This window comes from Jaculus jaculus, chromosome 6, assembly GCF_020740685.1.
Source record: "Jaculus jaculus isolate mJacJac1 chromosome 6, mJacJac1.mat.Y.cur, whole genome shotgun sequence".
Lineage (NCBI taxonomy): Eukaryota > Metazoa > Chordata > Mammalia > Rodentia > Dipodidae > Jaculus > Jaculus jaculus.
The window spans coordinates 42,688,631-42,698,698 of NC_059107.1; the positions used below are offsets into that span (position 1 = coordinate 42,688,631).

A 10,068-nucleotide genomic window follows, 5' to 3' on the forward strand; every position below is an offset into this window, starting at 1 on the left:
ATGAGGCCTGTTCATTGTGAAAGAATTCATACCTGGTGCTGGGAACCAAGGCAAAATACCATACTGAAGAAATTCATGCATCAGAAAGAAGCACCCACTGCTCTCAGGAGAATAAGAGTTGGCATGCACATCAAAAAAGTCTCTCAAATAACTTTGCATACCCCCTTAAGACAGGCAGCCCTCAGTCTTCATTGGATAATCTATTTTTTCTTTTTCTTTTCTAATTACTATTATTATTAACAACATATTGTGTATGGACACATTGTGTGTTGCTACCCTCTTTTCCCTCATTGTAGTTTACAAATGGCAGAGGAGAACCAAGATCCATCTATAAGGCAAGAAGATAGCCAACTGCCCACCATGAGACATGTCACCTATACCACATCTGGCAGGGCCCAGATGAGGCTACAGAGGAAGTGGCAATATGAATTCAACTCTTACTGCTTGCCTGCCAATCATCTTCAGGGTGATGATGACAGACATGGTAATCAATCAAAACCAATCAAAGCATGAATCTAGAGACCACAGGGAAAAATTCAACACTAAATTAGACTGCCTACAGACCTGCCATGTTTCAGGAACATTGAGGAAGAGGGGTGGAAAGATTGTAAAAGCTACAGACAGGATAGGAATACCCTGAAGCACTGAGGCAGTTACAGTTACCCACCCATCCTGCCCACCCTGCTTTCCCACTGGAATTGAATAAGTCCTTCAAGACTGAACAGTGAATATTATGACCTCACAGTGAATATCATAGCTGAAAAGGGACCCCAGGCAATCAGAGCAGGGCAAGGGGACAAAAGAGTGTGTATGTATATATATGACAGACAGGAAGAGAGAAAAATTTTTAATTAACTGTTTAAATCATTGGCCGATTTACTGATTGACAGAGGGTACTTTGATGTTTTATTTTTATAGGTTTTTATATATTCTATCAATTAACTCCTTTTCTAAAGTATAAGTGGCAAAGATTTTCCTCTGCTCAGTAGGGTGTCTGTACATTCTGCTGACAGTTTACTTTTTGTGGACAAGCTTTGAAATTCCATGCTATACCACTTGTCAAGTCTGGGGGGTTGTTGCCTGTGTTGTTTGGTGTTTTACTCAGATACTTATTACCTAAACATATGTCCAAAACTGTTTCCCCTGTATTTTTCCTTTCAATTTTAAATTAGGGTCGTTGATCCATCTTGAACTGACTTTTTGTGTGCAGTAAGATAGGTATCAAATTTCATTCTTCTGCAAAAACATACCAAGTTTGGGCAGTACCATTTGTTGAAAAGGAAAATGCTGTCTTGCTTCCAGTGCATGTTTTTGACATCTTTGTCAAATAATTATACTTGGACTTCCAGTTAAGATAGCAGCATAGGAATCACACCAAAGCAGCATAGCCGGGGGGAGGGGGGGAAGCAAAAAAAAAGAGTAAAATACACTCTTCTACTAAAAAGTGAGGTGCATAAGAAATTAAAACAGTGGCAGAGAAGTACGAGAGATCCAGAGCACCCAGAGCCCACATAGGCAAGCAGAAGCACCTACAACAGTGGTGGCACCAGGTCCCTGGGGCCAGAGATGCCAGGCTCAGCCTGAGCTTCAGGAAAAGACAAGTGAGCGAATTTTTCCACTGATGCCAGTGCTCTTCCGAAACTCAAGAAACGTGAAGAGCTGCAGTGAACAATGGAGGAGCAAATCACAAGGTAGAGGATCATGAAGACCAGCAAGAAAACTAGAGCCACCATGGACAGCCAGTGCCAGCAAGCACCAGAGACCTGCAGAAGGGATACAACAGCAGCCAGCACCAGCGAACAGTGCAGCGATCCAGCAACACAGCCAGCCTACTTGAACCCACAGTGCACCAAAGAGGGACCCAAGCAGGAGCACAGCATAACAGAAGCACAAGCAGGAAATTGCAGAAGACACTAGGAAAAGGAAAACATCCCTTGTTCCCGGATCAGAAGAATCAATATTGTGAAAAAGGCAATCTTGCCAAAAGCAATCTACCAATTTAATGCAATCCCCATCAAAATTCCAATACCATTCTTCACGGAAATAGAAAAATAAATCCAAAAATTTATTTGCTATCACAAACAACCTCGAATATCTAAAGAATACTACTCAATAAAAGCAAGGCTGGTGGTATCACCATACCTGATTTTCACCTATACTACAGAGCCATAGTAACAAAAAAAGCATGGTAATGGCACAAAGGCAGACATGCAGATCAAAGGAACAGAATAGAGGACCCAGATGTACATCCAGTTAGCTTTAATCACCTGATATTCTATAAAAATGCCAAAAATACTCATTGGAGAAAAGACAGCCTCTTCAGCAAGTGGTGCTGGGAAAACTGGACATGTATCTGTAGAAGGATAAAAATAGATTCTTCTCTCTCTCCATGCACAAGTATTAAGTCCAAATGGATTAAAGAGCTTATCATCAGACCTGAAACTCTGAAACTGCTAGAGGAAAAAGTAGGGAAACCTTTCTACATATTAGTCTTGGCAAAGACTTTCTGAATACATCCCCAATTGCTCAGGCAATAAAACCACAGGTTAACCACTGGGACCTCATGAAATTACAAAGATTTCGTATGGCAAAGGACACTGGAAATAAAGCAAAGAGCAACCTACAGAATTCTCATGCTTCTACTTTTCTTGGAGGTTTATGTCATGACTTGTACCACTGTGAGAGGGTTGCTATCATACTGTTGGCAGTAGTAAGTGGCAAAATCTTCAGATTGCAGGCTGCTGATGGTGAGAGTGAACTCCGTGCCAGATCCACTGCCTCTGAACCTCGATGGGATGCCGGATTGTAGAGTGGATGCCCTGTATATCAGGAGCTTAGGTGAGTTCCCCGGTTTCTGTTGGTACCAGGCCAACCAGCTACTAATGCCCTGACTGGCCCGGCAAGTCATGGAGACACTTTCTCCCAGTGATGCAGAAAGTGAGGCTGGAGACTGAGTCATCTGGATGTCACATCTCATGCCTGAGATTGGAAACATACAACAAATATTCATGTTAATCATGCTGCAAGGTGATATCCTTGAGAAGCCACACTGCAGTGACCACACTGGGCAAAGACGATCCCCAGTCTGTCCTTCCTTACCTGGGAGTGACAGCAGCAGAAGCACCAGGAGCTCAGTGGGGGCCCTCATGTCCATGTGTGTCCTGACAGCGACTGGTTTCTAAACAGGGTGTGACCAGCCTTTTAAGAATTCCTTAGGGCAACGGGCTGTGTTCTGGGCACATGCAAATCAGCAGTGCTGGGCAAGACTGAACACAGCTGTAGGATTGGCTGAGCTCCTCTCAGGGGTCCCCAGATGTCCAAACCCAACCAAGGCAGAAAATAAATTTCATATGAGCCAAAAAACATCAATGTAGTATCCTGTGAGTTGTGTGTTATTTTTATCACTTCCTGTTCCTGTACATGATTTTGTGGTACATTTCTACCAAGGAGAGTAGCTGTCTTCGTGGCACAAGTCTGGAAACTTGACTAGTTCCACTTTGCACTGATGTCTTTTGCATTTACAATTGCTGTTTAGTGTGATTCCCTCCAAGAATAGCACTAAACTTGAAGAACATTAAAAAGTCATGGAGGGGCTGGAGAGATGGCTTAGCGGTTAAGCGCTTGCCTGTGAAGCCTAAGGACCCCAGTTCGAGGCTCGGTTCCCCAGGTCCCACGTTAGCCAGATGCACAAGGGGGCGCACGCGTCTGGAGTTCGTTTGCAGAGGCTGGAAGCCCTGGCGCGCCCATTCTCTCTCTCTCCCTCTATCTGTCTTTCTCTCTGTGTCTGTCGCTCTCAAATAAATAAATTAATTAAAAAAAAAAAACCCTTCCTTTCCTCCCTCCTTTCTCAATCCTTCCCTTCCCTCCCTCCCTCCTTCCTTTTAAAAAAAAAAAAAGTCATGGAGATTTGTGATGTATGTGATTCACTCTCTTCATTGAATATCACCTCCACTTCTTGCAGTCTGCCCCCACCTCCCATAACCTGATAATCATACATGATGTAAAATAAAATATATTCAGATCAACTTTATAAGTCCCCATATTTAGCCAGGCATGATGGCATATGCCTTTAATCCCAGTATTTGGAAGGCAGAGGAAGGAGGATTGCCATGAGTTAAAGGCCACCCTGAGACTATATAGTGAATTCCAGGTCAGCCTAGACTAAGGTGAAATCCTACTGTGAAAAAAAAAGAAGTCCCCGTGGTTTTTATCATTCCCAATGATGTTCATCTAACCCCATAGTTCAAAATCTTTTAACTGAGGCATAATACCAAAAAAATGTGGCACAGAATAAAGATTCATAATACAAAGGATGGAATTGGGAATATCAAAGAAATATTGAGCCAATACAAGATACAAAACAAATAGGGCAAACACAACACTATGAAGGTCTACGTCTGACAACTCTAGACAGTGACATGTCTCTGATTCTGATAATTGTAACCACTGACAGTCTCTGGAGATCCAATTTCAACCCTCAACTAACTACTCATAGTCACAGAAAACTTCATCCAGTGCCATCAGCTCTTCTTGGCAGCCATCTTATAGTACTAGCACCTCCACTGGCTCTCTGCTGAAATCTACAGTTCATCCTCACAGCTCCATTATGCCTCCACACAAATAATCCAACCAGACTGGTTCATACGGCCCATGGCCATTTCCAAACTACAAAACCATGCTGCAAATTCAATGACCCCTCCTTCCCACAATTGTTATATTACATACTCCTAGGAAGGCTACCAATTTGTGAATCCAGGGAGAGGGAGAATAAAGCAGACATTGAAGAACAGGACACTTCTTCAGCAGACACTCCTTCAGCATTCAGGCCCCTTGAAATGATTCTCCATTCTTTCTGTTGTCTCAATGCAGACTGACCCAATCTCAATGGAGGTTTTCTCTCAAACAATTGCAGCTGTATGGACAGAAGGTTTGGCCACCAAATTTACTTTTTTTTGTGACATATTCCTCTGGACACACCAGTCTATTTCCCTGCAACTGCAACCTGCACAAATTCCCAGAACATAGGCATAACAGCAAGCCTTTCACATAAAGTGCTTCTAGCCCAATCCCAGCAAAGCTCTTTGTCACCCTCATAAGCCACACCTCATAGTCCTTAGTTCTTACTGCATTCATATTTTTCAACTCTCACCCAAATGGTCCATAAAGCTGTACTTAAGGCACTGAAAGATGACTCTTAGGCCAGGATTTCAAATTTGTCCACATTCTTCCTGCCAAGCAGTTCCAAAAGGCCAAAGACACAGAATCAGGTTTCTAGAAGCAATGATCCCACTTCTCAGTACCAATTATATGTTGCAGTCAGGTTCACATTGCTAGCAGAAATCACTAGAACAAGAACAGCTTGTGGGAAAAGGGAGGTTCATTTTGTCTTAAAGACTCAAGGTAAAGCTCCATGATAGCAGAGGAAAGTGATGGGATGTACACAGGGTGGATATCACCTCCTGGCCAACATCATGTGGACAACAACAACAGGAGTGTGTGCTAAACACTGGAAAGGGGAATATATGAAAAGACTGTAATACTAATAAACCTACTCCCCAAGAAATCACTGCCTCCAGGAGGATCCAGTTCCCAGATTTCCACCAGATAAGCACCCAGCATTCAGAATACGTAAGTTGATGCGGGACACATGAATCAAAGCACCACATGAGGTAAGCAACCTGTCTGCCTCCATTCATCAGTGCTCTAGTCATCTATTTCCATCAAATCCCTTCAAGGGCAGAAATTTTCTCCCTTCATATCTGATGAGCATGAGCTCCCTGTCTAGCTCTGCTTTCAGTTAAATACATCTGCTACTCACCCATGATCATTTCTTGTGCTGTCTGTCCACTCTCAACATAAGCCATCACCTTCAGTAAAGAATGTTCCTTCTCTAACTAGTATTCATTTATTGTTCTTTGCAACATATCATATTCTCCTCTCCTCCAATCACCAAGTCGGTTTTCAGCTCTTCAGGGACAGAGTTCTTGAAAGCTATTTTAGGCCTGAGCCTTTTTGAATCAATGGTCTTAATGACTGAATCCACCATCTGGGGCCAGGATTTCACCTGAGTCTTTTAAGGGACATTGTCTGCCTTACCAGAAGTATAGCAAGCTGATTTGTGGGCATGAAGAAGTAAAAAGTGCTTCATGTCTAGAAGATGTTCCTGTCCTTATCTTTGAATCCTATGAATGCTACCTTATATAGTATAGAAATTTGGGAAAAAAAAATATGTGATTGATTTAAGAATTAGAGATTGAAGCAGTATTATGTATTATAAGTGGGAGACTAGCATAATCAGAGTCATCCTAAGAGGGATGGTGTCACTATCAGGGGAAAGGAAACAGAAAAGAATGTGTGAATGGTGGGAGAAAGAGGCTGTGGAGGGCCTGGAGGGATTTCCCAGCCATTCAGGCACTTGTTTACAAAGTCTGATGACCCAGTTTCAATTCCTCAATACCCATGTGAACTAGATACAATTAGGAGTGTTTGTTTGCAGTGGCAAGAATCCCTGGCGTGTCCATTCTCTTCTCTATTCTCTATCCTCTTCTCTCTCTCTCTCTCTCTCTCTCTCTCTCTTCCTCTCCCTTCCCTCTCTCTCTCTCTGTCTCTGTCTCTGTCTCTGTCTCTGTCTCTGTGTCTCTCTCCCTCCTTCCTTCCCTTTCTCCCTCCCTTTCTCTCTTTCTATACCCTTGCAAATAAATAGATAAGATATTGAGCAACAAATGTGGGAGCAATTATGATCATGAAAAGGAAAACCTCAGAACTCTTCTAGAGACTGTGGTGTTTTGATTCAGGTGTCCTCCATAAACTTAGTTGTTATGTGTGGTGGTTTGATTCAGGTCTCCCCCATAAACTTAGGTATTCTGAATGCTAGGTTCCCAGTTGATGGATATTTGGGAATTAATGCCTCCTGGAGGGAGTGTATTGTTGGGGGCGGGCTTATGCGCTTTATAGCCAGTTTCCCCATGCCAGTGTTTGGCACACCCTCCTGTTGCTGTAGTCCACCTTATGTTGGCCAGGCGGTGATGTCCATCCTCTGCTCATGCCATCGTTTTTCCCTGCCATCGTGGAGCTTCCCCTCGAGCCTATAAGCCAAAATAAATCTCTTTTTCCCAGAAGCTGCTCTTGGTTGGGCGATTTCTACCAGCAATGCGAACCGGACTGCAACATTATGAAAGCTAAGTGCCCAGCTGATGAGGATTTGGATATTAACACTTCCTGGGGCACTGTATTCTTGGGTTTGAGCTTATGGGTGTTATATCCAGCTTCTCCCTACCAATGTTTAGCATACTCTTCTGCTTCTATTGTCCACCTTATGCTTGCCAGATAGTGATATGCACATTCTGCTCATGCCATCGTTTTCCCTGAAATCATGGAGCTTCTTTTCAAGTCTATAAGCCAAAGTAATCCTTTTTTCACACAGAAGCTGCTCTTGGTCAGGTGAATTCTCCCAGCAATGCAAACATGACATCCACAGTAACGTTGATACCAGAGGAGTGGGATTACTACTAGATACCTACTGAGTGGCATTGGCCTATTGGAGCTGATTTTCTAGGTAAATGTAGAAAGATTTCAAACCTTCGCCTAAGAGATGCATTGCAGTGCTGTAAGTACAGCTTGATGGACTATTCTGGTCAGAGTTGAAAGACCTGAAAGCAGTAAGGTCTATGAACTGTGAGGTTTGGCTTATCAGGGTGAGATAGAGCTTTTCTTGGCCTGAGCTAGAGGCAGTTTGTGTGAGAGGCTGGCTGTTATGCCTGTGTTCTGAAAACTTGTCCAGGGTTGCAGAACATGTAAACGGTGGGTGCAGAGGATTATGACACAGAAAGAAATCACTGGGCTGAAACTGCTGCCTGTTCAGCTGCAATTGTATGGGAGATAACAACCGTTAAGATTGAGCTAGCTGACCTGCATTAGGACAACTGAAATAATGCAGTCTTTTGAAGAGGCCTCATGTTGAAGGAGTGTCCTGTTCTTCAAAGTTTGTTTCATTCCCATCTGGATTAACAAATGGGCACCCTACCTGGTATTATGGAGTATAAGAAATTCAAGAAAGAGAGGTGCATTGAATTTGTACCATGGTCTTTTCTTTTGGAAATGGCCATGGGGAATGTGAAGCAGGTTTGCTGGATACTTGCATGAAGACCTGATGGAGCCATGAGGATGAAACTTGGCTTTCAGTGGAGACCCAGTGGAAATGCCAGGACCACAAGATGGCTGCTAAGGAGAGCTGCCAGCCCCAGATGAAGTTGTCCACAACTGTGAGTAGCCTATCTGGAGGAATGGAATTGGAACTCTAGAGACTTGTTGCTGGTTAGAATTAGTGAACTGGGAGACTGGTCACTGGCTAAAGTTGTAGGATATGAAACCATAGAGTTTAAATTTTGCCCTGTTTAAGTCTTGTATTGGTTGAAGTTTTTTTTTTTTTTCTATGCCCAGTGCCATATGTTGCAGTGAGAGTGTATTCTGTGCCACTATGAGTATAAGGGTTTTATTTTTATTTATTTATTTGGGTATTATGGCTCAATTAAAAGATCTCAGACTAAGCTGGGAATGGTGGCACATTTCGTTATTCCCAGCACTACTGATGCAGAGGCAAGAGGATCACTGTGAGTTTGAGGCCACTCTGAGACCACAGAGTGAGTTCTATGTCAGTCTGGACTAGAGTGAGACCCTATATTGAGAAAACAAAATTACAAAACTAAAAAAGATCTCAGGTTAAGGAAATGATTGAACATAATTAGGACTGATAATAACTATGGGAACTTTTAACAATGGACTGAGTGCATTGTATTTTACATCATGTATAATTACCAGTTTATGGAGAACAGGGTAGAATGGGATGGTTTGATTCAGGTGTCCCCAATAAATGAAGGTGTTCTGAATGCTAGGTTCCCAGCTGACAGAGATTTGCTTCCTGGAGGCAGGTTTATGGGTTGCTATTTTCCACCTCTATGTTAGCCATGGGGTGATATACAACCTCTGCTCATGCCAATGTTTTTGGCTGCCATCATGGAGCTTGCCCTTGAGTCTGTAAGCCAAAATAAACTATCTTTCCCCCAGCTGCTCTTGATTGGGAGATTTCTGGCATCTAAGTGAACCTGACTGCAACAAACCTCTACAAGGGACACAGCCCTTCTGACTCTTTGGTTCAATGCGGTGAGAATTCTGACCCACAAGAATGCAAAATAATCTATGTCTGGTATTTGATCAAAATGTGGTGACTTGGAGCCAAAAAGCGAATTCACATATGGTGAGAGGGCACCTCTTTGTCCATGAGTTAATGTCCATCCTCTGATCACAAAAATAATTTCACCTTGTTATTTTTTTAGTGCCAAGTTCTAAAAATGCTTTATTTTTATTTTTAATTAGGTTACTGAGAAATAGGATTTAACCTGTGATTTTCACTATGGAAAAGTCTAGGCCCTCCCCACCACTCCCTCATCACCTCTCTGCTCCTGCCTTCCCCACTGTTCGCTTTCTGTGCCTGTGTTCCTTTTCACTTGATTATGTAGTCTTCCACACCTCTCTCCCTCGAAACCTACTTTTCCAATCTCATGGGCTCCTTTCTATATCCTAGATTTTCTCCATATTCACTCCTACATAAATACCTAGATTTAACAGTTTGAAGTAAGGGCTTGGATATCAGAGAAAACTTATAATATTTATATGTCTAGGTCTGGATAGGTATGCTTATTTAATATGTACTCAGTTCCATCCATGTTCCTGCATATTTAATACCTTTATTTTTCTTTGTGGATAAGTAAAATAAAATTTCATTTTATATACACACCATATAAAGATGGCAAAGTAATTTAGCATTTCAGAGGCTTGCCTGTAAAGCCTAAGAACCCAGGTTCGATTTTCCAGAACACACATAAGCCAGATGCACATGTAGTGCATGCATGTGGAGCTTGTTTGCATTGGCTAGAGGCCCCGGGGCACCCATTATATCTCTCTTTCTCTCTCTATCTCTCTATTACCTAAATAAATAAAATAGGTTTATACACCATATTTTCATTATCCATTCATCTGTTGATTAATATCTACGCTGATTCTATTTCTATG

At 42.4% G+C, this 10,068-nt stretch overlaps 1 gene segment (V, D, J or C); it reads right to left on the reverse strand.

The window, feature by feature from the left end:
• Positions 1-2,656: 2,656 nt before the first annotated feature.
• LOC123461498 lies at positions 2,657-3,154 on the reverse strand. The segment is given in 2 exon segments: positions 2,657-2,979; positions 3,100-3,154. Coding segments are annotated over 2 exon segments (378 nt in total).
• Positions 3,155-10,068: the final 6,914 nt, after the last annotated feature.